The sequence below is a fragment of the Camelus ferus genome, chromosome 3 (assembly GCF_009834535.1).
Source record: "Camelus ferus isolate YT-003-E chromosome 3, BCGSAC_Cfer_1.0, whole genome shotgun sequence".
Taxonomy (NCBI): Eukaryota; Metazoa; Chordata; class Mammalia; order Artiodactyla; family Camelidae; genus Camelus; species Camelus ferus.
This window is the reverse complement of record NC_045698.1, coordinates 98,217,688-98,245,585: the sequence shown is the minus strand read 5'-3', so window position 1 is coordinate 98,245,585 and position 27,898 is coordinate 98,217,688. Positions and strand designations below refer to the sequence as shown.

Genomic DNA, 27,898 nt, shown 5'->3' with positions numbered 1-27,898 from the left:
GACTTACAGTAGCCCCCACGGGCTCCTCCGCCGGCTGAAGGGGCCCTGACGTTCTCGCCGCCCGTCCATCCTGCCAGTTTGCGAGCCATGTTTTCGGTGGTGGGGCTGCCGCAGACCCATCTGCTAGGGTCTCTAGCTTTCACCTGACTGTCGGAGGTTCCCGAGGCGCACGTGCGGTGGATACCTCCGCCCCCTTGGGAGGCGGGGTCTTGCTCAGAGCCAATGAGAGCTTGGGGGGGTGGAGGGGTAGGGAAGCTTCCAGATAGGCAGACAGGGAGGAGGTTATAAAGGGGGTACGAGGAAGCCAGCGGGAGAGCCATGCAGTCCAAGCGGGAGTGTGAGGTAAGTGGTTGGCTACCAGGGGGTCGATGAGCCCTCGGCATCACAGGGGAGGTGGGGGTGGTCGCGGCAATCCGCGACTCCAACCTGCCCTTTCCCCCTCAGCTATGGTGTGAGAGGGTGAATCCAGAGAACAAGGCGGCGCTGGAGGCGTGGGTCAGGGAGACGGGCATCCGCCTGGTGCAGGTGAACGGGCAGAGGAAGTATGGCGGGCCACCCCCAGGTACGGTAGTCCCCGTCCCTGCGCCTGCTGGGGGGCTACGCCGGCCTCGACGGCCCCAACCCGCCGCATTTGGGGGGAGGGGGCGCCTACCCCGAGGCTACACAGTCAGAAACCCCTAACTACTCGTTACCCCCGCCCCCAAGCAGATGAAACTTCTCTGTGGCTTCCCACCCTCCCGCGCCGTCGAGGACGGAGCCAGTCTTAAGGTGCCAGTCTTGATTTTAGATCAGCCACCCAATTATGCCGGCGATCCGGCGGAGTACGGTGTACCCATTTCACAGACTTTTGCATACATAGCCCTTCTCGCGCTGGGTCCCTGGGCCCCGAACCCGGAACCATCCGGGTGGATGACGGTTCCCCCTCCCCATCCCCTCCTCCCAGGATGGGTGGGCAGCCCGCCGCCAGCCGGGTCAGAGGTGTTTATCGGGCGGCTACCCCAGGATGTGTACGAGCACCAGCTGATCCCACTGTTCCAGCGTGTGGGCCGCCTCTACGAATTTCGCCTGATGATGACCTTCAGCGGCCTTAACCGCGGCTTCGCTTACGCCCGCTACAGCTCGCGGCGCGGCGCCCAGGCGGCCATCGCCACGCTGCACAACCACCCGCTGCGGCCGTCCTGCCAGCTGCTCGTGTGCCGAAGCACCGAGAAGTGCGAGCTGAGCGTGGACCGGCTGCCGCCGGGTCTGAGCCGCCACGCGCTACTGCTCGCGCTGCAGCCCCTGGGCCCTGGCCTGCAGGAGGCGCTGTTGCTGCCCAGCCCCGGGCCGGCGCCCGCGCAAATCGCGCTGCTCAAGTTCAGCTCGCACCGCGCCGCAGCCATGGCCAAAAAGGCTCTAGTGGAAGGTAGGGGTGGAGACTGCGGGGGGGGGGGGCGCTGGTTGGGGCCAAACCCGTTCTGCCGGGCACTTTACCTGTACCTGTCAGCACAGCGGGTTAAAGTCTCGAGACCGACCCGCCTGAGTTTCCGACATAAACTATTTGACCAAAGGCTTTTAAATTTCCACTGACGCTGTCAACTACTGCTTACCTATACCTAACACTTCACAAGCATTATCTCCTGGCTAAATTCTCCACATTCCAATGGAACAGAATGATGTTCCTCTTTAGATATGAGGGGACTGTGTTAAGAAAAATCGACCCGCCCAAGGCTATCCAACTATGCCTACCTTTTATCCTCTATAGAACCTGCTTTCTCAGACTGTTATGAGAATTCAGCAGCACTTAACACATTCTCTACTTTTTGGCAAGTATTCATGGTAAAGGTTAGCTATTGTGATGGTTATGAGATAGACAAAGCCTGCATCAACCAGTTCTCCAAGGACACTCAGAAGATAGCAGTTATTACACCCACTTTGTAAATAAACACAATGAAGCCTGGAGAAGTTATTTAACTTGCCTGAAGTCACACTGTCAGGAAATGGGGAGGTTAGATATTGAACAGGCCTTTGTGACTCCAGAGGACTCACAGGGCCTGGGGGCTTGGGCCCAGGGCTTAGACCTGCCCTATCTCTACCTTTTTTCCTGCAGGGCAGTCACGCCTCTGTGGAGAGCAGGTGGCTGTGGAGTGGCTCAAGCCAGACCTGAAGCAGCGACTCCGTCAGCAGCTCGTTGGTCCCTCACTGCGGTGCCTACAGCCAGAGAGCAGTCAATTGGCCCTAGCCGGGGACAAGCTAGAGTTCCAAGGGGCTCAGGCTACCCTGCAGCTGATGTGCCAACAGATGAACCTGGGTAGCCCGGTGTTCCTCACCAAGTGTTTGGGCACAGGCTTTGCTGGCTGGCACCGCTTCTGGTACCAGGTGGTGATCCCTGGGCATCCAGTGCCCTTCAGTGGCCTCATCTGGGTTGTGCTTGCCCGGGATGGGCAGGATGGGCATGAGGTGGCCAAGGAGGCTGTGTCTGCACAGCTGCTGGAGGCACTGAGTGAGTCTGGGGCCAGCCTCCTGCGGTCTTTTGGGGCTGAGGCAGGTACAATGGTTCAGCAGTGACCTCATCTTCTCCACAGGCAGCCTGAACAAGTAGGCGGGGTCTGTTTCAGTCCTTGGCCCAGCAGGCCTGGGCAGCCACCATCTAATCCCAAGAAGGGGAGGAGCATGGACCCTGCACTAGGCCTGACACAGCCTCCCAGCTGGGGCAGGGCCCCAGTGCATCTGGGACAGCTCAGGTTTGGCTAAGTTGTGGTAAGGGACCTTGCCTTCCCCTCCTAGCCCATGGTCTGACCTGACCCCATTGTTCTGTGTGACGCACACCCACCCACCCTCTCTCCCACAGCTTAGCATGAATCTTTGCTTCTTATTTTCTTGATTTGTCTTTGTTGATGTTTTTATTTGAAGGCTGGCTAAGCCAAAAGGTCAGAAATGTGCCTTTGCCCCCACCACTTGGCATTCTGGTTTTGGTGTATGTGTAGTTTTGACTTTTTCTATGCTGGTTGTATTTATATTAAACCCCTGGTTGGTGTACACCTGTGTCCGTGCTGTCTTACCCCAGCTGTGGGTTTATCTCAACACTGGTGGAGTGAACAGCTACTACAGGGCAAGTACTTCCCCACATCTGTTGCTGAGTCCTGACCCTCTGTGCATCTTTAGTGCACAATAGGGTATTTTAAATTCCCAGCCTCTCTGGGGAATCCAGCCCAGGAAGTAAGACTCTTGCCCACTGAGAACCAATCCTGAGGTTCGGTCATCCCCTCAGTCACTGTCGTCCTCACTCTCCTTCTCTTCCTCCCAAACTGTGGAGTCCACTCCCTCCTCCCTCAGTCCTGCAAAGAAGTCATCAGTGCTCCAGGCCTTGCTGCTCAGTGCTCGAAGCGGCCCTCCCTTTTTTTTGCGGCGACGGTAGTCATCCACCACCACAGCCCGCAGCTGGGCCATGTCCCAAAACTTGAGACGCTGGTCATGGCCACTGCTGGCCAGGAAGCGGCCACAGTGGGAGAGGGCCAGCTTCTCCACAGGCTCCCCGGCATGCTGGCCCACACTGCCTACCACTCGGTTTGGCAGGATATTGACAGCCCTGGGCAGAAAGAAAAGAGTGTTGGGTCTTGGCTGGTTAGGTCTGCCCTTGCTGTGACCTGAGGGCCATCTGGCTTCTCTCACCTGATGATTCCATCAGTAGAGCCGGTACACAGCAGACTCTCAGTCACCGGAACCATACAGTCGATGGACTCAGCTCTCAAGGCAAAGCGGTCACTTGTGGCCCCAAAACCATTCCAGTTGAATAGGTAGATAGGTGCCTTCGCTGGAGCCACAGGCCACCTTCTTCCCACACTGCAGGGAAATAAGGCAAACCATGTTTGTGGAGCCACCTCAGACCGAGTCCCTAGCACACCCCCATCCTGCCTTGCCCAGCTATACTTTCATGAGTGTGACAGAGGTCAGGTCTCCAGACTGTGGCTCTGAGAGCAACTCGAACCGGCGTCGCTTGATGTTGAAGACACCAAGGCAACCATCTCCACTGTAGAGAGAGCAAAGGAGCAGACCAGGCTGGAGGCTCCCAGTGAGGAAGACATTTAACGCAGGGAAGGGAGGGGTCACTGCTTTGAGGCTGTACCTGGCTGTCAGCAGCAGCTTCTTGGCTGGGTCCAGAGCCATGTCAGCGATATACTCCTCATGCTGCCGCATATCCATTAAGGGGCCCTCCTTCCGCTGGTCCCATAGGCGGATGCCACCTGTGTCATCCCCAGTGGCCAGAACATTCTCATCCACCAGCAGCAGGCTGTTGATGGGGGCACTGGAGACAGGTATAGAACTTCCTGGAAAACCTTTGTCCCAGTAGGGATGTACCAATCAGTCCTTACCCCTCACCTCAATGCACAATTGGCTTCCCCTTACCCATGAGCCTTGGAAATGCGTCTTTCCAGTCGGCCCTGCTCCACATCTAGAATGTGGATGGCTTTGTCCTTGGAGACAGTAACAAGTTCTGGGGAGAAAATGTCCAGGTTATGGTGCTGCTCACTGCTCCCCTTCCCACCACCACACTGCCTTCCCTAATACTCACTCTGCCCATCTTCAGAGAAGACAACGGCTCGGCAGGACTTGAGGTGGTGACCTGAGGACCAGAGCTCCTTGGTTTCTCCCTCTTGGCAGGAGTAGGAAAAGCTAGGGAGAATGGAAGAAGAGTGACTGACCCCAGACCTCACCTGGGATGCATGGAGTGTAAAGACCAACCAACTAACCTTCCACTCTACTAGGAGTTCCTGCTTGCACACCTCCCAGCCCCAGGAGCTTACCATCCCATTTTCCCATTTTCAGTGAGCTTCAAATGTTAGGGTTTTTTTTCATTCAACATACATTTTCATGACCTGACCCCACCTCACCCCTCTTCAGCATCCTTGAAAGCCCTAGCCTGGGGAAAGATTAGGTGCGGATCACTGAAGGTCCAGAAATATTTGCTAAATTAGTGACAGAAGACCAGCCCTAGAAGTAGGAAATGTAAAGATTAGTAAGACAGGGATCTTAACACTCTAGGTCTTTGGGACCTAGAGAAAGCCACAATTAATCACAGCACATCATGACCACATGTTGAAGAGGACGTAGGATGAAAATGGAGGTGGAGCAGAGGTACCAGCCCATAAACTCAGCTTTGAGGCAAGTACCTGTCCAGAGATTATCCTCAGTGCCTGCTTCAGCAGGTCTTCAAAAAGGGCCAAATGAATAAGTGCATACTTGCTGGTTAGTTCCAGGCAGGTAGAACTGGGTATACTTACTGTTTGCCCTGTCCCAGTGCCCAGCATGAAAAAGCTGCTTAATAAACATTCACAGATTGAGTACTTGGGAGGGAAGAGGGCCTCGGAAAGCTACCTGAAGTGATGACATGACATGAGTTGGATCATGAAGAATGAGTAGTTCACCTGGCAGAGAAGGGGCAGATACTGGAGGCAGATGTCAGTGTCCCGCCCAGGGCAGAGATAAGGAATGAGGAGCGTTCAAGTCAGATGTATGACTGAATCTGGAAAGATCAGCTGGACTGGGCTTGAGACAACCATACAGGCCAAGCAGAAGTCTGAACTGAATCCTCTGGGGGAAAGGAACCTCTTTAGAATGATCATGGGAGAAGTTAAGAGGCCTGCCAGAAGGCAGTGGCTGAGGGCAGGAAAGAGGAGAGGAATGGAAACTATGGGGGTGTGAAGAAAGGTGGAGGCCTGGGGTGACTCCCAAGTGTCTGGCCCTATAAATATGAATAGTCATGGTAAACCTCTCTGCAAAGTATGTATGATTGTTTCCATTTTCAAAGATGAAAACACGGAAGTTAACTTGCCCAAAGCCTTTGCAGTTAATGACAGGTTTGGGATTTAAATTCATTAAGTAAATCTGATAGCACAACTCTCCTGGTTAAAGCCTTCAGTGGCTTTTCACTGCTTCCAGCCTACATCTTTTGTTCACAAACATGTACTGAGCACACATCCTGGGCTAGAAGCAGGAGATACAATGGAGAACTAAACAGAATACAGATGACACTCCAGAACATTGTTTTTCAAACTCTAGTCTGGACCCGTTTGTGAGCTGCAATCAACATTTTGTGTGTGTGCTTGCAATAACGATAGAATGAAATAAACCAGAAAATAGTAGAGTGCATCACACGTACTATAAAAGGTATTTTTACTGTGAGGTGAAGCCAAAAATGTTTGGAAAAAAAGGGTTTTTTTGGTGGAAGAGACCACATTCAAATAATTACGCAAATGGATGTATGACTACACACCATTAAGAAGTTTATGAGAAAAAGGTATCTGGTACCAAGGTAGAATCTAACAGGTAGTCGTTTGCAGCATGCTGGAAGAGTGAAGAGATGCTGAGAGTTCAGGAACAGTAGGTGCAAGTAAGGGAAAGGAATTTTCCAGGTGGAAGGAATAACGTGCAAAGGAGCTGAAGCTTTAAAGTACATTAAAAAGGTAAGGATGAATAAGCACAGAAAGCAAAAAGTAAAGCGAGCAAGAGCCGGATTGTCAAGGCCCTGAAAGCTGGATTAAGGAGTCAGGACTTAATCCTAAAAGCAAAGGTAAACTATTGAAGGGTTTTAATCAAGAAAGTGAGATGGTCGGACTTGTGTTTTTGAAAGATCAGTTAAAGTGGGCAAGAGGCGAAAACAGGGGGCCCCGCTGGTCCTATTTCAGTACCAACATAACACAATCCGGTGGAAAATAACAATTGTCCCGAACACCTGCTTGTCTTGCTACTTATTTGTTCGCCTACTTGTCCGGGCTTCGTCACGACATCCAACAACTTTTTCTTTCAGCTCTTTCAAGAAATTTGTGTGGTCACTTGGTTAGAGCCAAATGTTACTTGTAAAATTAGTATTCCTGTAACTTTCCCTCTTCATCCTAGCCCCATCACAACGGAGTTTCCAGACCGGGTAGCCACCGTGCCCACCACAGTCACCGCGCCCCGAGCCCTGCCTCGCACTTACACGAACACATCCCCGTCCACGTCCCCCGCTGCCAGGAGATCGCGGGCCGGGTGAAACGCTAACCCACTGGCCGGAGCTTCCAGCACGATGTCTTCCGGAGTGTCCCGGATCCGAGCTGGGGCTTCCGTGGAGTCGGGGTCCTTGTCGCTCCCATCCTCAGCGGGCCTTCCCTCACACGTGCCGTCCATGCATCGGAGGATTCCTAGCCGCGCAGCAGTTGCACAGTGAGCCCAATAACCAGTCGCCCGGCGGGAGGAGTGACCCAGGGCACCGCTTCCGGGTTGGGGGCCGGACCGGATGTGGCGTCAGGGCGTTCTCCGTAACCCGGAAAAGGCGGGGCCAGACCCAGCTGATGGGTGGAACCGACCCGAGGAGGCCGTGCACCACAGTCTGTTGCCTGTGTTGCCCTGGAGGGGGTTCCAGGACCGGCCAGACGGCGCAACCGTCAGTCCCCTTCTCGGTCTCTTCATGTAAAGTTAGGAACTGCGTTTAAGTCCATTCTGCTTATCCTGATAGACGCTGACAGTTTGGTACTCCCTCCTGCAATCAGTAAGGATGACGTCTGCCCTGGGGATAGAAGAGGGGGATGCCAGTCGTCCGTGGCTTGGTGAAGCCCAAGACCATGACAAGCGGCAGCCAGTTTAGTCAGTAAGCAACAAAGACTCACGCCGCAAGAATCTGACAGCCCGGGGTCATAGACTGCAGGCCGCCTGCGCACATGCTTAAGGTGCAGCCGTCTTTGTTCTCATAGACAAAGCAACAACTTCCAGCCTGTTCCTACCGTTTGGCTGCAGACCCTCAGCAGGACTGGACCACCAATGCTCAGAGCTGGCATGGAGTTGCTGAAGAGGAAAGTGGGCACAACGATTGACGTTCTGGACATTTAAGTTACCAAAGATTCCAGAGGCCAGGGAGCCCACTTTGGACCTTGACAAACTTTTCAGTATGTTGAAGGGCACCAAACCCTTCTGGCCAGGGACAGGGATTCCCCAAGGCACTTCCCCAAGTCTATCCCTTCAGCTAGGTAAGCAGTGATTTGTGCTTGGAATTACTAAAGCTCCCAGGAGGGCATAAACTTGTGAAAGGTTTCTGTTCCCACAGGTGTTTCTCATCAGGTGCCTTCACCTAGAGCCCAGTCTGCACAACCTTGGGGTCAGACTGGCAGCCCAGTGGGTTGACCCTAATTCCCAGGGAATCTCTGCCCTAAGACTAGGTCCCCAGATGGGCTTAAATGAGTGACATTTAAGACCAGTCACCCTTACATTCCTCTATTTCTTGGTATCAGTGAGGGTCATTCTTCCCTTCTCCACTGGGCACCTTGGCTAATATACATCCTGCTTAGGAATTTAGACCCACAGCTCAGGACAGGACTGACCTGACTTCCTCCATATGATTTTTATACATTCAGTGGAATTAGTAGCCCTCTTGGTGCATCTGGGCCCTCAACATAGAGAAGACAAGACAGCAGGTTAATCAATTTTAATGGAACCAAAAGATTATACAATAAAATGTTATATACATTCACACACACACACACACAAAAAACCTTGCAATTTTTTTCTGGAATTATAGAAAGCAAGCAGTGAGGAGCACATCTTTGTGGAGATTATTCTTGGAGCTGGAACCAAAGATTAGTATTTTGGTCTTTTCACTTCAACCCTGCAATGGAAGAAGAAATGAGCATAAGCAAAACACTAAACAATTTCTGTCAGTCTCACAGAGGAAGAATAATGCTGCTCACCCATCGGCTTCCATCTTCTTCCTCTTCTCAATAATCTACAAAAACAACAGTTATAGTCAATATTTATGCGGCCAATCTAAGCTCACCTGAAACCCAAGGCTGACCTCTCCTACTTCCATGGCTGTCCAACCCCCTGCCTGTTCCTGAATCTGTGGCCCAGTGTCTCCTCCCAGCTGAAGCCTTCCCAGGGAGAACCAGTCCCACTCACAGCACTAATCTTTTTCCACTGGCGATCAAGCTCTGCTTTGTCATTGGTCTCCTTGAACCGCCTTGTTTTCCGCCCTTCAGACATCTTGATGCCATACTGGAATGCAGCCCTGAGGGGGAAAAAGGGCAGTTGAGGGAAGAAGACATCAGAGGTTGCATACCAGTAGCAAGCTCTTCCCAGAGGACCCTGTGAGCAGAGAACCTATTTGGGAATGTTTCAGCCAGATTATACTCTCTAACCTGGTGTGGGCTAGTCCACCCCTATCACCATCCCTCTCCTCACTTCCTGGCTGTATTTAGTACCAAGACTTACTTGGGCAGTGCCTCCTTGTTGTTCATATACTCGCTGTATTCCTCCTGGGTATCAAAGTCCCAACGGCCTAAAGGGCCCTTCTTGTTACCCTGTTACAGGATAGAATGGGGGGCAGGTGAGGAAGAGATGTCAGTGGAAATGGAATTTTAGCCCTTGATTAAATTCAGTCTCTCCCATAATCCCAGGTTTTATCATTCATAAATCCTACCCTAATCAACAATAATAAATGTTTTCTATGTACTTACTATGTGCCAGGTATTATTCTGAACACTAAACATGTATCTTATTTAACTGTCTCAAAAACTACTGAGAACTATATTTCTTTCCATTTTCCTAATGAGGAAACAGGCATAAGCACTAAGTTTTAGCAAGGTCACAAAACTAATGGCAGAGCCATGGTTAAGCAAGGATCTAAGATGGAATTAAATCATGCAGTATAGAGAGAATACGGGGAAAATGGATGACATTTCTTGACCATTAATGATGTTAATGTTTGTTGGTGGGTTTTTTGTTTGTTTATTTGTTTGTTTTAAGACTGAGAGGAAAATGCAACCCTGGCTAGAATAAAAGTCAAGTTATTTTCTAAAAACTGAAATTTCTTCTGCTCTTTCTACATATGCACTAAAGGCTTGTTTACTGCCTAAGATGGAAATCAAAGCCTGGTACTTTACAGAAAATAAAAAGAAATATATTTTTGGTCTATCTCATTTGACTTTGTACAGATGCTTTAAAACAGTTAAGTTCCCCAAGACTGCCCCCCCACCCCCACCCCCACTGTGCTGCTGCTCTTAAGGCTGCAGCTGGAGAAAGTTGAGGCCCAGGAAATGAAACAGATTCTTTGGGTGTAGGGAAGGGGATATGTACTAAACAATAACTGCCCCAACCCATCCTTCCAACTCCATACCTGGTCCATTTTGCTATAATCCACCTCCTCGTCACTGTCCACGGCCATGTCATCCATCCTAAAGAGAAACAATAGTTAAACAGATGGTGCAGACCCAGACCCCTATGCTTCATTTGGAAGCCTATCCACTAAGAGGCTATGTGCCCAGGAAAAACCATCCCTCCTAGACATCCCTCGTAGAGCCTAACAGAATATCAAGAAGTCCCCATGGGTCCTAGCAAATCAAATTTCCACCTCACTCCCCATTCCCCCAACTTGTTCTCCAATCATCCCAGCCTCCCTTCTTTAACAGAGTCTTACGTACGTGGCTGGGTAGCACTCAGCATAGCTGTTCGACATGCCAAAGAAATCTCCCAGCTGCTTCTTGTCCTCTGGCTTCTTCAGTGTAAGCTATGTTAAGGCAAATAATTCTACCAACAGCAGAAAAACTTCAAGCAGGAAGGGCGAAGGGCTAGAAGACCCAACATGAAAACTCTAAGGAGAGGGCTGTGAACATAAATGGGTCCTCTGAGAAAGGGGAAAGTAATGACTTCATCCTTGTCAAAATTCAGCACAAAAGAGAAAGAGGAAGATGGGGGTGAGGAGATTGTGGGGAAGCAGGGAGGCAGGTGGAGTTAGAATTAAAAAAAGAAGAGTTCTCTAGAATACAAGAACATTCTGAAATAAAGGATATGATTCAGTGCCTTCCCAGCCAGCAGATCCAGCAAACTTTTCATTGATTGACTTGATTAACTCCTTGGCAGATCCGGGTCCTGGAGGAAAAAGAACTCTGTTCAGACTTTGAAATGAGGAACTTACAACCCCTTCCCCACAACACACTTCCAACCTGTTTCTAAGAATTTTTTAAGCAACAGAACCCTTTAGCTAATCAAGTTTTAATCAAATTCCAACTAAAAATGAGCTACTCTGGTTGAGACGCAGTAGTGTGCCCAGAATATTGTCTGCTCAACCTGCCTCACATCCTCAGAACCCCACAGCTGGAAGATTATATCTAACAGAGCAAATATGCCCTGCCATTACCTGGGAAGGTAGATGGAGCTCCAGGCTCATCTTCTGTCTACTCCATAAGACAAGACATGGATCTTTTGAGAATCCAGAACTAGAAAGTCCCTCAGTCTCACCCTCTCACCATTAGCAGCTCTGTGCTCTGGGTCAGACTCTCAGCCCAGACGAAAGCAAGACTGCCAGAGCCAATGCAAGATGCTTTGGATGAAACTCACCTTTATCAACATCCATCGGCTGGAAAGAAAACAGAAGCTAAAGTGAGTGTGACCGTGAGGGATCCCCATTCATCTCGCCCCCAAGTTTGAATCAACTCCCTACCCAACCCCTTGCCCCCAGTTTCAGGATGGTTCCTTTTCTGGATTAGTTGACCCCCAGTTGCTGCTATGGAGCCAGGAGGCACCTATATACCAGAGGGGTCCTGTACCTGGCTGGGCAGGCAGAGATGGGCAGTTTCACCACCTAGTACCCGGGACTGCATCTCACCTCGTCGTCCACTTTTGGCTTCTCAAAATAGCTGTGCCTCTTCTTCTCCTCCTCTCTCTCACGATCCCGCTCCCGCTCTCGATCTCGTTCTCGTTCCCGCTCTCTGTCTCGGTCTCTGTCTCTCTCCCGATCACGCTCCCGTTCCCGATATCTCTCCCGCTCCTTGTCCCGAGGCGTCTTGGTTGTGGAGGGTACATAATCCCCAATGTCTTCAAATATACTAGGAAAACAGAGATCCCTAGCTGACAAAGTCACACAGACATCCATTTCCCCTGGCCATTTCGCCAGAATCCTACACCAAGGGCCCCCTAAATGCCAAAAATAAGAAACCCAGAAGCCCTTCCTTCCTCAGATCAGAGGGCAGGGGCTAGGATACATACTTCATGTCAGCCTCGGGGGGCTTCTTCTCTTCCATTTTCCCTGTAATGTAAAGAGAGGAGTGAGGAAAACACTCCTGAGCTAATTCCCACTCAGCCTAACCACGCTCTCCAGCTCTCAATGCCCTTTTAAACATCTTCTGTTCAGAAAATAAGACAACAAAAGCTACCCATACTCTCCCTCCTCATGCCTCAAAGCTGACCACTGCTTCCCGGGTGCATCAAGCAGACAGAACTTGGATGTAACCATCTCTTTGCCAGTGCTCCACTGCTCCCATTTTTCTCTGGTCCCCAAGAACATCCCAATATTCTGGAGACAGAAGGAGACCTGGAGACCTTGGTTCCATCCTCAAATGCTTCTCTCCCTAACCCTCCAAGTTACCTTTATCCTTCTTTTTGAGCTTCTTGTTGCGGGTACCCTGCCTCAGGTAAGAAAGGATCTGGGTGAGCTTGCTGATAACAATGTCATTTGTGGTCAGTGTGGTCTGAGCCTGAAAACCCCAAGAAGCAAGAATGTTATCCCACTGAGCAGGAATCTCTTCATTTATTCATTCATTCATTTACTTAACAAATTGAAGGATGAGTTAGAATTAACTAGGTGAAGACAGGGAAAGGAAGAGTTGTGGAAGGACATTCAAGACAGATGAAACAGCATGCAAAGGCCTGGGTCAAAAGTGAATCTAGTACATTCAAGAAAGCCAGGATGATTGCAGAACAAACAGGGATGCATGGTAAAAAAGAGGCTGGAAAGGCCAGGAGTTACATGGCCTCACAGGCCATAATAAAGATTTTGCTCTTTATCTTAACAATAAGAAAGCACTGCAAGCTTCTAAATGTGATCAGACAAAAATTCACACTGTGAAATGATCATTCTGGTAATATGTAAAAATCATAATGGAAGAGGGGATGGAAAGATGGGGGAGTGGTAATGGCTAAAGAGTACCAGGTTTTTTGGGAGGTGATTAAAAATGATTTAAAATTGCCTGTGATGATGGTTGTACAAGTCTATGAATATATTAAAAGCCACTGAATTATACACTTTAAAGAGGTGAATTGTATGGTATATGAATTACATCTCAATAATAAAAATAAATAGGATATTGGAAAGGAACCAGGGTGGACGTGAGGTAGCCTAATTAGGGGCCTCTTTTAATAGTTCCAGCAAGACATGATGGCTTACACTATAATGTTTTGTGTTATTGGTGGAGACAGAGAAAAGCAAATGGATTCAACTGAGACATAGGAGGTTAAAAGGTAGATAGGACTTGGTGATGGGTTAAATGTGGTAGATGAGGCTTAGGGCAGAATCGAGACTGATTCCCAGGTTAGGGGCTCACGTGGCAGGCTCTCGGGACTCCACTCACCTCCATGGTGGGGCAATCAGCTTTGCTACGAATAAGAGTAGTGGGGATGTCCGTGTCAGCATACTCATCATCCAGGTCTACCACATAGGCCATGCGGCCCGGAAGAAACAGCTCATTCCGCTCATATGCTTTGCTCTTGAAGAGCATGCGGTAAACATTTCTGCCTACAAAGAAAGAAAGAGCAGCCAGGAGCCAATGAGAACCTTTTACAATAACAGCTGCCATTTACTAAGTGCTTACTTTGTGCCAGCCACCACGCCAAGTGCTATGCACGCCTTGCTCAATTGAATCTTCACAACAACCTGGTGAGGTAGGCATTATTATCTCCTTTTAACTGATAAGAATACTAAGGCTAAGGCAGGGACAGGGTATAGTTCAGTGGTAGAGGGAGTTCTTAGAATACACAAGGTCCTAGGTTCAATCCCTAGTACCTCTTAAAAAATCAATCAATCAATCAATCAATCAATCAATCTAATTCCCTCACCCCCAAAAAAAATTTTTTTAAAAGAATACTAAGGCTGAGAGCTGTGATTTACTACCACTTAAGTCATAATGACCACCATAAGTCCTACAGCTACTAAATGACAGAATAAAGAATGGGACCCTGGCAGTTTAACTCCGATGGCTAAGCTCTCATCCACCCTTCCTACACTGTTTTCTCAAGGGCACTATGTGCCTAGCATTGTATTAGGCCCTGGGAAGAAGGATGACATGTAAGGTAATAGTCATGATGATGGAAAAAATAGCTCTACTACATGCTCAGTGTGACAGGCACATTACACACATTATTTCTCTTCATCCCAATAATTCTATGAGGTGAATGTTGACCCCATTTTTGCAAGCAGACAAACAGGAGCTGAGAAGTTAAGCCAGTTGCACCCAAAATCACAGGCTTAGTATGATTTCACCATGGGATTCAAATGCAGGCTTCTGAGTTCTGAGCTTTTAATCACCAACCATGCTACCTCCCTTAAAGGATCAGCCCAGATCTCAAAAGAGCTTCCAACCTAACTGAGGAGACATCAGTAATACATATAAAATAACTAAGTCCACATCTGAGTTGTATTAGAGGATTTTGTGGGAACTAGCGGGTGTGGGGGCAAAAAAAGAGAGGGAAAAAAGTAGGCTGAGGTGAAAGGGGAGCAGATCCTGCCCAGAGCACTAAATTCCCTCCAATTCACCTGGAATGCACAGCCACTAGTGTAGAAATCCTGTACTTACCTAAACGTGTTTTAAATTCAATTTTATTTTCAGGATCCTCATCTTTCCTGAAAAAAAAAAAAAAAAAAAACATTTTTGCTTAATGTGTTCCTACTTTAGGCCCCACCTTTCTAAACTCTCAAGCTCTCCCTGATGTGATGTTTACTTACTTGGTTTCTTTCTGGGGCTTTTCCATCAGTTCTTCCTCCTCTTTCTCTTTACTGGCAATCTCAGCTCGTACCTAAGAGGAAAGCAAGTAGGGCTTAGACACCTATTCATTTTCCGTATTTTTACTGAATACCATTATACCACACTATACCAGGAACTAAGAATCAGTACTAAACAGGACAATATAGTCCTTGCCCTAATGGAGCTTATAGCAGGAGAGACAGACAAAGTAAACAACTAAACAACAAAGTGTGACACCTGGTGTAAGTGATACAGAAGAGCTGTGCAAGGATGCAGGAAGTGGGACGTAAGGAGTGGGGAGACTTAACCATACCTGGGTGATCAGAGAAGGTTTTTTCCCAAGAAGATAAAACTGAGGCTGAGACTTGAAGGATGCAACTAGTCCTACAGCAGGGCCACCGTTAGTCCTTTTAGATGATCTCAACTAACAGTAGTCTCCCTCCTCACCCCGAAAGGCCCATACAAGAACATGCAGCGCTCTAGCATTACTCTCCACCCACCAACCAAGGCTCACCTTTTGGAGTAGAGCAAAATCCAAGCCTTTCACCAAGTGGGTGTGTTCCATGTCACCACCCAAGAATTTGGACTCCTGGATCAACTGTCTTCTCTTCTCTGCAGCTGATTTATCCCTGTATAATGAAAGAGGCCACATTAGGACAGTCCTTTGTAGGTGGCAAGCGCCTCCTGAAATGGCTTGGCATGGGGAAATGGCTTTCCAAAGCAGGGAAAATGTGAGGAAGAATTCACATTGCCACTGTATGATTCTACAATGCTGAGGGAACCACACCCTGACCCGCTCAATACTCACGCCTCAGCAGTGGGGCCCACAGCCCTGTAGTTAGCTGTGGTGCTGATCAGCTCAGTTTCCTCATAATCTTTGTTCACGCCATCCCGCCGTTCCTTGGCACGGTCCCGGTACTTCTCTGCTAGTTCTCTCTCTCTCTCAATCTCTTGTTGGCGAAGCTTGGCATAATAACTGTGACCAGTGAAAGGCAAATGTGTAAGGCTTACCAGCTGCTATCCCAAGCTCAGCAGAACTGTTCCTGTTTCCCTATACCTTCATCCAGTTCTCAATGGTGAATGCTCATATACGTCCTAATAGAACTTCTGACCACCTCCTGATAGTCCTCAAAATCAGAACCGCAGCCATCTTCTAGCTCACAGATATACTATTCTGATGTCACCTCAGGACACTCCATCTGTCCCTTCAGAATCCCTTAATGCCACCCAGCTCTACATGACTGAATCTCTACAGGTATGAGACTTTCAGACAGCAACCAGGAAGTCATCTGAATTTTTATCACCTTCCAAATTTCAACTGAAAATAAATCACTCCTTGTCAGATCTCCCCAAGAAGAGAGGAAAAGCAAAGTACCAGGTCTAGGAAGCTTACTATCATACAAGTAATAGCGATGACAATAATGATGATGGCAGCCAAGATTTGTTGGGGAGTTACTATATGCCAGATACTGGTACTAAGTGTTTACATGGACTATCACAGGATCCTCATGACAATGTGATAAAAGTTATTATCACTATCTTGATTCTACCCATAAGAATATTGAGGATTAGAGAGGTTAAGCAAGATGCCCAGAAACTGTGAAAGATGAGATTAAAACACCACAGGCTAATTCCAAAGCCCTAAACTGCCATTCTAAATATCATTCCACTCCACTGAGAAAGCAGAGAACCTCAGGACAAGAAAGGGAAACCTGTCTCTAGCCTCATAACTGGCCCCCACCTCTCTCCCCCAATACTATACACCTTAAAACCCAATACTCCTCCATCCTTCCTTCACCTTTTCTTTTTTCTCCTTCGTGCAGCTGGATCTTCATCCTCATTGTACTCCCTTGGCATCCTAGAAAAGAAAAAAATTCACTGATGGCAAAATATTGCCACAGCCCCAGAAACCCCAAGTAGTGGCCCTGAGGATTGAAGAAAGGCCTAGAAAACTGACCAAAGCAACAGCTGACCAGTTTCAGTCAGGCCTGAGATCCATGTACATCCTTCTAGGCAACCAGTTATGAACCTTTAGAAAGCATCACAAGCAACTGAAGGACTATTAAAATTATATACCCCCAAATATGTGTCCTAGAATCTGAGTCTGCCAGGCTGGAATGGACCCAGATATCTACCCATTTAAGCAAAAGAAGCAACTCTAGTACAAGTGCTCCATGGAACAGATTCAGTCTCCAGAGGAAGAGAATCAGAATCATAGACTTTAAAAAAGAACTAGCTTTCTAGTTCCTAAGACATCGAGTTCAGTAGATTTTCTGTAGGAAGGAGATGGAAGACAAGATTGGATCACCTCAGAACTTACTCATGGTGACGTGACTTAGAGGGTGGTGCAGAGGTGGGTGCAGCCCTTGGGGTCATGAGAAGTTTCCTGAAGTCTTCATTGGTGAGTTTCGATCTAGAAGGCAAGAATTTTAAAAATTAGTAACCAATAAGAACTGGGAAAGGAGTATGTAAAAAATATGGTTCACATTACTAGAAATCAGGGAAATGTAAATTAAAACAAAGATATGCCACTTTTAATGCATCAGAGTGTTAACTATTAAAAAGTTTGCTAAATGAAGAACAAGTGACAACTTGGGAAGTGGATACTCTCATATATCGCTGATGGGAATATAAATCAGTTTGGACAATTTGGAGAGTGGTCATTATCTATCTTAAAATTTAAATGTGCAATATCCTATGACCCAGCAACTCCATCTATATATAACCTGGCCAATTACTGGCACATGTATAAGAAGGCCTGTGAAAGAGATTGAATTACAGTTTTGAAACTAATGAAAACTTGGAAATCACCTAAACATCCATTAACTGGAGACTAAATAAACTGTGAAAGTGTTTCCCAAATGTGGGGAAGAAAGCACTGACAGTATAAGAGGTCATTTTAACTGGTACAGTGACAAGGTCTCACTCTTTGACCAAACTTTAGTAAGCTTTCTTTGAGCCCCCTTCTGATTAGGCCTTTTCATTGACTTGCTGAGCCCAGTTTTAGCAAAGAATCCTGCTAGGTTTCCCCAAGGAAGACTTTATTCAAGACTACTATAATAGGAACCAAAACTATTGCAAAAAGGGAGAGGGACTGAAACTTAACTCTGAATACAACAGGGACAATTGGGAATTTATAGAAAATTACTTGGATGGACATCAAGGGTTGGGTGGAAGAGGAATATGATTAGATATCAAGAGGAGTTGTTGGATCTCCTTGATTGATTGATGGGATTCTCGATACTGTGGCAGGATTCTTTGCTAAAACTGGGTTCAGCAGGCCTGGTCAAAATAGAAGACTTGGAGAAGACTGACTAGAGTTTGGTCAAGAGGGGAGTCCTTGTCACTGCCATGAAAATAACGTCCAAGATACTGAGAAGGTGAAAAAAGCAGGTGGCAAAATGATATATATACAATATAACACCACTTAATTTTAATATTTTAATTCACCAAGCAATGATATATTTTACTCGGATATGCATGTATGAATATAAATGCATTTAAAAAGAGTAGGAAGAAAAGATACAAGTTAAAAAGGTAACACTGGTTACCTCCAAGAAAGGGACTGGAATTGGGGATGTTATCAAAGACAACATTAACCTTATCCTGATGCTTTAATTGTCGACAATAATTAATTCCTATATAATATGCAATTAAACATCAACTTTATTTTTTAAACATCAATTTTAAAAACTAGCATTCTCCCTGCCATAATTTCCCCTTTAATACTCCTATGCAGTTGGCCTGATCCAGTTAAAGTTCACAGAGATAAAGGGGCAAGTGGTATGATTTTTTTTTTTTTTTTTTTTTTTACTGTCCTTGCTAACAAGACATTCAGAATTCTTTCACCATCACCACCACCACCACTTAATACCCAGCTCATCCCCATGGTTCTACATCAAAACACTCACTGGTGGAAGGAGTGAGGATCATCCACATCGTGGCCATCTGGGGCCAAAGGGTTGGAGAACGGCTCACCTAAGAAAAAGAATTGACATTAATTTAATCAATTTCTTTTGTCAGGTCCTGTGCAAAAGATGGGGATATAGTGTAAAAATACCAATGTATTTTCCTGTCAAGTTGCTCACAATCTAGTTAGGAAGAAAGGCAAGAACAGCGACAGTGACAATACAACGTAACAAGGGCTTAAGTAGGAAAATACAAGGAGCTGCGGGAGCCCAGAGTAGGGGGCCCCGTAACAGCTCTAGAGGATCAGCGAAGACTTCCTGAAAATAACATCTAAGATACTACCGGAAAGATAAATTGGCGTAACCCCAAATTAAGTGATGGAGGTTGAGGTTTGTTCACAGATAAAACTCTTCTGTCGTGGTTTGGGGCAAAGACAAGGTTTAGGGACAGTCTGGAGCTGCTGGCCTCGCTAGGGGCCCAACGGACTCGCCATGCTCCAAGCGTCACTCTCCCGGCCCCCCTCCAGCCTCACATACACACACACACCCAGCTTAAACTCTGAGGCCAAAATAACGCGCCAAGTGTCCCGAGTCCCTCGGGGAAGAAAGGGCAAATGATCCAAGCCTTACTATCTCGCTCCGGCATTTCGTCCGCGGTGTTTTAACGCCGACAACGACCGAGGATGCCACAACAACACTGCAACCACAGGCGCTTCCCCACAATGCACCTCAGGACTCCACCCACAGTGCCTTTCGCACCCGCCGTAGGCGGAGAAACCCGAGAACGAGGGGAACTGCGAACCCTGCACTGCTTTTATGGCATTGGCTAAGATTGGCCCCGCCCCCTACGTAAGCCAACCTATCGCGGGACTGAAGCGTCCGCGATTGACCTGACAAGATCACTGGGCCGGAAGGTCTAGGGCGGATGATTGGGTAGTTGCAGAGATGGCGGCGGCCGCAGCAAGTCGGGGGATCGCGGCCAAACTGGGCCTGCGTGAGATTCGCATCCACTTATGCCAGCGCTCGCCCGGCAGCCAGGGTGTCAGGTGAGGTGCCGCAAGGTGAGGCAGGCGGGCGGGCTTAGGGGCACCGGGGTCACGACCTCGTCCTCCCTGGTGTTTGGGGAGGCCCTGCGCCCACACCGCACACGCGGTGCTCTCTCCGGCTCCGCAGGGACTTCATCGAGAAACGCTATGTGGAGCTGAAGAAGGCGAACCCCGACCTGCCCATCCTAATCCGCGAGTGCTCCGATGTGCAGCCCAAGCTCTGGGCCCGCTACGGTGAGCGCGGGACACCGGGAACCTGGGACCCCGGTGAGGGAACAAGGGTTCAAGAAGAGAAAAGGCCGCCCAAGGTCACGCAGAAACCTTTAGGGGGACTGGAACTCGAACTTCAACCTTGCTTTGACCTTGTTGCAGATAAGGAAATATACTTTCACAAAATTATAGGATGCTTTGTGTCCTAAGTCACATCTATGTGGAGGCGGGCCCGGTCCTGCATAGGGACGAGGAACTGTCTTTTTTGTTAATTCAGAACAGGCTTCAGATAGGGGAGGAGAGATGCTGGTCAATTCCCATCAATATAGGTCCTTCCAGGTTCTGTGTGGTCAGTGCCAGTCCAGGTAGAGAGTTAAAAATCTCAGTAGTAAAAACCTAAAATAATGGCCTGTGTTGAGCACTTACTAGGCTTTGTGCTGAGTTTTTTCCTGCCGAAATCTCATTTAATCTTCATTAATTATATGCAAGGTGGATTCGTTTTTCTCATTGTAGAGATCAGAAAGCTGAATCAACAATTCTGTGAAACATACCGAAGGTTATGCAGCTAGAATGTATAACAGGGTTGAACCATTACATTTGTTCCCCCTTCCTAGAATTCACTTCTGCCAGGCTTATGTGGCTGGCTCTTTGTTACAATTCAGGTTATTTTTCAGGTCTGAACTTACATATCACCTCCTCAAAAAGGCATTCCCTGGCCAGTTATGTAACGTTTCCCCTTATCCCTGTTTCATTTTACCACAGTCTTAAAACTATTACCATGTTTCCTGATATATGGGGGCATGCGATAAATATTTATACTTACTTTATAATGTTTTTAATTTATTTGGGGGGGTGATTAGGTTTGTTTATTTAATGGAAGTAGTGGGGATTGAACCCAGGACCTCCTGCATGCTAGGAAGGCACTCTACCACTGAGCTATACCCTCCCCCTATAAAAGTATTTTAATCACAGCTTTTAACTACACCTTACCCTAGAAATATCTAGGGGCAGGCGGGGAATCATACCCAAGGCAGATCAGTTTCAACAGTGGACAACTACAGTATGCCATGCACTAAAAATTGTCTGGAGGAGGAAAAAAGTCTCTCCTTCCAAAAACCAGTAGACTAGAAAAGGAGGTGGACAAAATAACTTTATTATACTAGGTGGACTATGGGAGCCATTGAATGGGGACTACAGAAAGGCTAGACCCGTGCAATGCACTGCTCACAATAGTTAATAAATGTCTATCATGCCCCATAAAACTTCCGTGAAACACTTTGCTTCCCATTGTGACCACCCAGAATCAGCCCAAATTCTAGCTGGACATTAGCTTCTTAGGTGCATTTGAGACCCATTGGATAAATTCTAGGCATAACAAGACTGTAAGTTGGAGACAAAGACCTTTTATTATATTTGGTAGCCCCAATAGTGCAAAGCAGATATTTAAGTACCTCCTTCTCTCCTCAGCATTTGGCCAAGAGAAGAATGTCTCTTTGAACAACTTCAGTGCGGATCAGGTAACCAGAGCCCTGGAGAATGTGCTAAGTGGCAAAGCTTGAAGCTTCTGCTGAGGAGTAAGAGCAACAGCCCTACAGCCTGGGCTCTGCTGGACTGGGTACAATGTGGACAAATGTGTTCTTCTGTTCTTTATAAAGCTTGGGCTGAAAATGCTCTCAGGATGTTTTGTTCCTCATTCCACCTTCTACCCCTTACTGTACAACCAACTGAGGCAAAGCAGTTGAATATAAAAATAAAACTTTATTCTGTCCCATCAAAAGCCATCAGCTGCTGAAACAAAAAGAATTTTTTAAAAGGCTGGGGAAAGAAAGAACAAGAAAAGAGGAGATTCCAAGGACCGAGATTAAGTAGGCCACTGAGTTCCCTCTTGGCCCTCCTGTCTGGACAATGCTGGGTGATAAGGAGGAGGAGCTGGGATCCCTTAGACAAGGCTTAGGCTCAAATGTGGGAGCAGAGAGCATGACACATCATTATGGTTCTAAACCCTCAAAAGGGGCTCTGTGGGCCAGGAAGTTGGTGGGGTGGTAGTTAAAGAGTGGAGTATGTGACACGGAGAAGCCAAGTCACCCATGCTGAGCTGTCTGCTGGAGAGCACGCACACGATCCTGGAGCTGTGCCACCTCCTCATGCCTCTGTAGGGCCTGCAGCCCTGATTGCTGCAAGAAGGCCTGAACAGCCTAAGAGTGGGGAAAAAAGGATTCAACACAGCGTCCCTGAGCCCTAATACTCAACTCCCACAGCCTTACAGGTTAGCCCACCTCTTCTTGGAAGATAGCACATTCCCAACAAGAATACAGAAGTTCTAGCCTAGGCTAGCTGGCCCAGAGAAGTGACTAAAGTTAAGACTAGAAAGAAAGGGGCCAGGGTGAGACTAGAGGCTTCAGAACAGGGGGACTGGGGACCAAGGCCAGAAACTCACCCCTGGCTGATAGAGGAACAGCAATTGCAGCAGCTCCAAACTCTGGCCTACTACTTCAGTGTCAGAGAAGGCCAATGTGTCCAGCAAGGAGGGGAGCAGGGGCCCTGGCCAGAGACGCTGACAATAAGCAGGACCTTTCTCTGCAATGTTGCACACAACTGTGAGCACCTGCAGACAGATACATGTACACATCCCCACAGAGGAAAGCCAAAGATTGTAACAATAGCTTCTATGGAGTACTGACCATGTGCCCAAGCACTATGCCAACCACTTTATATGCATATTCTGTAAATCCTACCTCAGCCACCCCCAGGTAGGATTACCATTCCCAATTATAAATAAGGAAACTGACACTTGAGATGGTTAGTTGACTTGCCCAAGGTTAGTTACTAGTACACCACGGTTTAGGGACACACACCTAGACCATCTGGTCTATGACTGATGGTCTGGCCCAGAAGCCATCCACACCACACCACCTGCCAGCTCTCAGCTAAGGATACATCTGGAGGCTTAGGTCTGCTCCCACTGTTTATACTCAGGCCACCCGATCTTGGACCCAAGTGACCTTAATACCTACCAATACGCTCACCACATTAGATACTGACAACAACTGCAAGAGGGGCTCAATCAGATCCAGGGAGAGCAAGGAGGTGCAGAAACTAGGACTGTTTGCTGGAAAGGAAAATGTCAGGGTGAAGTTCCTCTAACTGGGGCCTGAAACCACCTCAGTTCCAGTGCTACCCACCCCAGCCCAGGCCATGAGGAAGTATTCCCAGCATCTAACGGTCCAGGCCTAGGCAGATTACAGTGCTTACCAGTGAGGTTATTAAGAAGCCAGAGGCCCTCAGGAAGCAGGCTGGGCTGTTTCTGGAGGAAGAACTGCAGAAGGATAAATAAGGCTGCCACAACACGCTCATCTCGGAGCTGCATTTGCTCTCCCACGGCCTCCACTGCTGCCTCTGTTAGCAAGTTGCTTAGACACCGAAGCACAGGGCATGCCAGCTGCAAAGAGGAGTTGGGGGTCAGGTGTAAGGAGCAAGGGGCAACCTGCGCATGGAAGCAGGAGCAGAGTAAGAAGAGACATTGCCCAGATCTTGACCTGACCTCTTCACCTACCAGCTCCAGTCCTGCATCCTCAGTTCTCTGGACAGCCCCAGCCAAGTCCAACAGCAGCAGCCCCAGAGTGGACAGAGCCCCATGGGTGATGAGCAGGGCATTATTGACCTGGCTGGGCAATAGGAAGCCAGTAGTCACTACTCAGTCAATCCTACCTTTATTTTTTTATTTTTTTGCTGTTTCATTTTTTTATCACTCAAAAAAGCTTCATTTTTTATTTAGCTTTGACTCTGTGCTTGTGCTTTCAATACTTTCACGATGATTTTCTGCTCCTCAATAAGGAAAGCACACTTGATCCTGTCACAGACACGTTTAGCACACAGGGAACCATCATAAGCCCGGCTGACATGCTTTTTTGTTTTAGACAGTCTCATAAGACCTTGAGGTCTCACATCACGAACTCCTCGAAGTCGGCCTGGGCACACGCCGCATGTGAATTTTGGTGCTTTCCCAACTTTCTTGGTATAAAGGTAAACAATTCTATTACCAGAAGTTTGGGACAGCCTAGCTTTGTTAGAGGCTGTACTGTAGGAAAGCCTATGATAGTATGTCAAACACTGGACCATTCTGAATGCCTCTAGATATGGTCCCCGGAAGAGCCAATCCTACCTTTAAATCAACAAATGGCCTAGGTCTGCGGGTTTCCAGGGCTTCAAGAAGAGAGGACCACAGAAGGAAGAAAACCCACCACTACAATTCCAGAAACCAAAGTTCAAAAACCTGAGTGTCATGGAAGGAAACTCCAGGGGAGGCCTATGGCACTTTCTTCAACTGGCCTGTGTTACCTGCAGATTATGTAGTGAAGGCACCAGGCAAACTCCACAGCAACCCCAAGGTTCAGCTTTGGGCCAGGTTGCAACAGTTGCAGCATGTGCTGGGGGAGAGGGGAGCCCAGGACAGAGCTGCCAGTAGAAGCAGAGATATGAGTAGGAACCACAGAAGGCAAGATGCCAGCCACTCTTCCCAAACCCTAACAGCAGGTGGCAAAGTGTCCAAACCCAAAGCTCCTCCCAGTCAGGCACACGGAGCTAAAATGTGCAACAGCCGTGGAAACAAAACTCTACCAGGCATCCAGGGGCTACACTAACAAGTAGGTCACACCTGCCTGCACATGTGAAGACCCAATTTTACTTACGGGATGATCTTCTCTGGAGCTTCCTTAGCCTGCAGAAGCTGGGACAAGGCGTATCCAAGGGCTTCCAGCACAGTCAGATGGGGGGACTAGAAGCAGACAGAGAAGGGATTTGACTCTGGAACCCAGGCCGTAAGATTTCCTGAGACTTTAAACCTCTTAGCACAGGGCAGAGGCTGGAGGTGCCTAACCAAAGCAGGCAGTGCATGTAGAGAGACATGACGGGAGGGTTGCCCAGGGAGGAGGAAAGGAAATGGACACTTACCTGGATGCAGGCAGCCAAAGCTGGAACAATGCCCTGTGGCAGGAGCTGCCTTCTCACAGCCTCACTCTCCACGATCAGGTTACCCAGTGTATACAGACAGAGCTCCTGAGAGCCGGATGAGAAAATCACTGGGCTTGGCCTGTCTCAGGCTGGGGTAGGGGTGGGGTGGATGGAGCATCCCTATCCCTAGGGATCTGGGTACAGAGGAATGGGAGATGATGGGTGTACGTATGCCTGTGGCATCAGGGGAAACAGGTTTTCTTCTTTTCTCTAGCTGCCAGCTCAAACTGGACCCACAGCAAATTTTTAAATCCAAACCAAGAATAAGGAAGGAAGGGATAGAGCTTACTATAAAATCTGAGCTGTGACCGGAGAGGTAGGTGAGAAGATAGGAAGTAGCCGGCAGGCAGGCCTCAGCCACTGTAGACTGCTCAGAATGAGAGAGCTCATGAAGGCAGCGAGCCGCCTCCAGCTGCAGCAGGGCCTGGTTGCTGGTCAAGAGCCCGACCAGGGTCCGAATGCTGCCCTCCAGCCTACACAAGTGAGCACCAGAGCCCTGCTCAGCCTGTGGCCCATTCTCCTCCATGCTCCCATCCATCCCTCAGAGCCCCAGCCACCCACTCATACCACCCACACTGACCTGATGAAGGCCTGCTGCGTCTCAGGGTGCTGCAAGCCTCGACGAAGGCTGACCAGAGCCTTCTCTCTCTCCTTTTCCTCTGTCCCCCGCTGGGCTAACCGAAGGAACTGCTGGATCTACGACCCAGGACAGGAAGAAGAGAGGTGGTAACACACAGTTGCCAGAAAGCAAGGCATGAATCCTGCTCTGCCCACTTCCCGTGTGCCCTCCAATATGGCACAATCCCTAGAACTTGTCATTCACGCTAATATAGCTATGTACCAACTTTACAGTAGTGGACAGAAGAGGTACTCAGAACGCGGTTTAATACCAGCCTTGCCACTTACTCTACAGGGGACCTACACCTCAGTTTCTCACCTGAAAAATAAGAATAACATCTACCCTGACTTCTTACTGGCTTATTTTAAGGATAACATTTAAACCTCTCAACCTGGCATAACCTACCCCTCCAGCCATTCTCCCCATGCAACCTACAATGCAACAACACCAACCACAACAGGACTTGTTTTTTAACGCTTTCAAATTTTGTACAATCTATTTTTTCGGCGCAGTATACCCTCTCCAGGTCCTCCATCCCTCTGGGATGTTAGCCCTTTCTGGCTTCCTTTGGCAGACTCAGGGGTTTCTATTGTACCTCATGTTTCCATCATGACAGGTGGGAGCATATCTGTCTCTTCACTGGGCTGTAAACACTTCATAGAAAAGGATTCTCTTTTTATCTTTATGTATCTCAGTACCCAGCATAGGCGTTGTGCCATAAAGTAAGCACACATGAATAAATGGTATAACCTAGGTGTAAGTGCTTTGCAAACTACATATGTAAATAGATAATATAAACACGGAGGATGCCCAAGGCTTGCTGAATGAATAAATGAACTAAAAAAAATTATTTCATTCACTTTTTCCATAAATGAGTCTATGCCAGATGCTGTACAGGCATCTGGGTTTTCAATGATGACAAATAAGGTTCAGGTTATTGTGGATTTAAAGTCCAGCTGAAGAAACTATAAAAACAAGCAAACAATTAGTATGATTAATATTCTGCAGACCCACTTTAGTTGCCGAAAATGCAAAGCCCTGCTTTCAGTATGCAGAGAAGAGGATGGTGGCAATTGCATTGGCAAGGGCACGTAAAGACTCCACAGCTCTTTAGGAGGTAAAAACAAACAAACAAAACACCCAAAAACCATCTCGGACTGGATGATGATGTTGGATGAGGGACACGAGTTATCTCGGATGAATTCCCGGTTTCAGGCTTGGCCCACTAGATAGATGGAGGTGTTGAAGGGACCGCGTTCAGGTCTGGCGTCATAACTCAAGTACTCGAGAAGGAATCTGCCGCCAGATGGCGTTGACCTCACCACGCACCCTGCCCCCTAACCTCGGCTTCTCCAAGGATCACAGCCACATATCCTTCAGCTTTCTCCGGGTCTTCGTCTCTCAGCAGCCTCTTGCTGACCAGCTGCTGCTCTCTCCGCGCCTTCCGCAGTGCTAGGGGCAAAGGAGCCGGCTGAGCGTGGGAGGGGCACCCAGGACCCAGAACTCGTCTCTGACCCAGGGGGCTTCCTCACCTCGTCTCCTACTGCCATCCCCCATTCTCCCGTGCTCCCCCGCCCGCCCACACCTGCCTCTCGCTCCCGCCGGCGGCACCGTAGCTCCTCCACCCCGCAGCTCAACGGCCTGAGGCGGCGCTGCCGTCGGCTCCACATGGTGGAGCTGGAGGAAATTTGCACCAAGATGAGAACCGGCAAAGGGGAACAGAGGCCTGAAAGACTGTACCGCCCGCGCAGCCGCAGCGCAAGGCGGAAGGGGCGGTGCCAGCCGGCGGAGCACGAAGTGAAGTGAAGGCGGGGCGGGACGAGGGGGCGCGGCCACCGGCTGAGGCGGGGCGGGGCGAAGGGAGGGTGGGGCGGGCAGAGGAGGAGAGAGGAGGAGCGAGAACAGAGGACTGGCAGGGCGAGGGCGGGAGGGGCGGTGCGAAGGCTAGAGGTAGGGTGGGACCTAGGCGGAAAGCCAAGAGAATTCTGAGCAGCCGCACTTTGGTTTCTCTGCTTCAAATCTACGAGAGTAACTCAACCTCGACCCCGACGGCCCCGGAAACTAGCGCCACCTTCCAGCAAACATAACGTCCCTACCCCTAACACTTCCTAAACAAACATTCAAAACTACCCCGAGTTCTAGGAAGGTATGGAAGCCGTTTCACCCATAACACGGCTATGAAGAGCTAAACGCTGGACGCGCATAACCTTACTGAATGTTCGCTATGACAATTATCCCCATTAGACGGGTGAGAAAAATTAGGCAACAATGTCACTGTTCTGCATAAAAGTGAATCGCATTATTTTTAGGACAAAGTAATTCTTTCATCAAATTTTAAGCACCACTGATCTACTGCGTATGGGG

General features: G+C 48.4%; 6 protein-coding genes across 11 annotated transcripts; 2 read left to right on the top strand and 4 right to left on the bottom strand.

Moving 5' to 3' along the window:
* The first annotated feature begins 60 nt into the window (after nucleotides 1-60).
* DND1 (DND microRNA-mediated repression inhibitor 1) lies at nucleotides 61-3,018 on the top strand. The gene is made up of 4 exons (XM_032476931.1): nucleotides 61-342; nucleotides 445-562; nucleotides 944-1,405; nucleotides 2,090-3,018. The coding sequence occupies exons 1-4, from the start codon at nucleotides 319-321 to the stop codon at nucleotides 2,545-2,547; spliced, it is 1,062 nt and encodes a 353-aa protein (XP_032332822.1). The 5' UTR covers nucleotides 61-318; the 3' UTR covers nucleotides 2,548-3,018.
* Nucleotides 2,849-8,276, bottom strand: WDR55 (WD repeat domain 55). Its single transcript, XM_006172891.3, is given in 8 exon segments — nucleotides 2,849-3,568; nucleotides 3,652-3,782; nucleotides 3,784-3,822; nucleotides 3,910-4,009; nucleotides 4,106-4,285; nucleotides 4,387-4,474; nucleotides 4,553-4,653; nucleotides 6,959-8,276. Coding segments are annotated over 8 exon segments (1,149 nt in total). The 5' UTR covers nucleotides 7,147-8,276; the 3' UTR covers nucleotides 2,849-3,246.
* A 146-nt stretch (nucleotides 8,277-8,422) lies between these two features.
* On the bottom strand, nucleotides 8,423-19,434 carry IK (IK cytokine). The gene is made up of 20 exons (XM_006172892.3): nucleotides 19,280-19,434; nucleotides 18,653-18,719; nucleotides 17,062-17,154; nucleotides 16,540-16,599; nucleotides 15,550-15,717; nucleotides 15,256-15,370; nucleotides 14,723-14,793; nucleotides 14,574-14,620; nucleotides 13,353-13,516; nucleotides 12,371-12,479; nucleotides 11,992-12,031; nucleotides 11,612-11,831; nucleotides 11,344-11,362; nucleotides 10,797-10,875; nucleotides 10,428-10,508; nucleotides 10,124-10,181; nucleotides 9,220-9,308; nucleotides 8,908-9,016; nucleotides 8,700-8,734; nucleotides 8,423-8,617 (listed from the first exon to the last, which is right to left on the bottom strand). The coding sequence occupies exons 1-20, from the start codon at nucleotides 19,293-19,295 to the stop codon at nucleotides 8,590-8,592; spliced, it is 1,668 nt and encodes a 555-aa protein (XP_006172954.1). The 5' UTR covers nucleotides 19,296-19,434; the 3' UTR covers nucleotides 8,423-8,589.
* Nucleotides 19,435-19,534: 100 nt separating this feature from the next.
* NDUFA2 (NADH:ubiquinone oxidoreductase subunit A2) lies at nucleotides 19,535-21,682 on the top strand. The gene is made up of 3 exons (XM_006172893.3): nucleotides 19,535-19,695; nucleotides 19,823-19,929; nucleotides 21,373-21,682. Exons 1-3 carry the CDS (start codon nucleotides 19,595-19,597, stop codon nucleotides 21,462-21,464), a joined length of 300 nt encoding a protein of 99 aa, XP_006172955.1. The 5' UTR covers nucleotides 19,535-19,594; the 3' UTR covers nucleotides 21,465-21,682.
* Nucleotides 21,644-27,311, bottom strand: TMCO6 (transmembrane and coiled-coil domains 6). 6 transcript variants are annotated; one of them, XR_004318748.1, is made up of 12 exons: nucleotides 27,120-27,308; nucleotides 26,877-26,986; nucleotides 25,496-25,611; nucleotides 25,205-25,388; nucleotides 24,856-24,960; nucleotides 24,594-24,679; nucleotides 24,244-24,360; nucleotides 23,447-23,570; nucleotides 23,158-23,344; nucleotides 22,920-23,014; nucleotides 22,343-22,482; nucleotides 21,644-22,100 (listed from the first exon to the last, which is right to left on the bottom strand). XR_004318748.1 is itself a non-coding variant. In XM_032476925.1 (12 exons), exons 1-12 carry the CDS (start codon nucleotides 27,202-27,204, stop codon nucleotides 21,987-21,989), a joined length of 1,491 nt encoding a protein of 496 aa, XP_032332816.1. In that variant the 5' UTR covers nucleotides 27,205-27,307; the 3' UTR covers nucleotides 21,644-21,986. The 6 variants fall into 6 exon arrangements, 5 of the variants coding, with proteins under 5 accessions (XP_032332816.1, XP_032332817.1, XP_032332818.1 ...); XM_032476925.1 differs by having other exon boundaries at nucleotides 22,343-22,510; nucleotides 27,120-27,307; XM_032476926.1 differs by having other exon boundaries at nucleotides 22,343-22,510; nucleotides 23,459-23,570; nucleotides 27,120-27,305.
* On the bottom strand, nucleotides 23,645-24,232 carry LOC102507188 (60S ribosomal protein L34-like). The gene has a single exon (XM_032476934.1). The coding sequence runs from the start codon at nucleotides 24,022-24,024 to the stop codon at nucleotides 23,677-23,679; it is 348 nt and encodes a 115-aa protein (XP_032332825.1). The 5' UTR covers nucleotides 24,025-24,232; the 3' UTR covers nucleotides 23,645-23,676.
* Nucleotides 27,312-27,898: the final 587 nt, after the last annotated feature.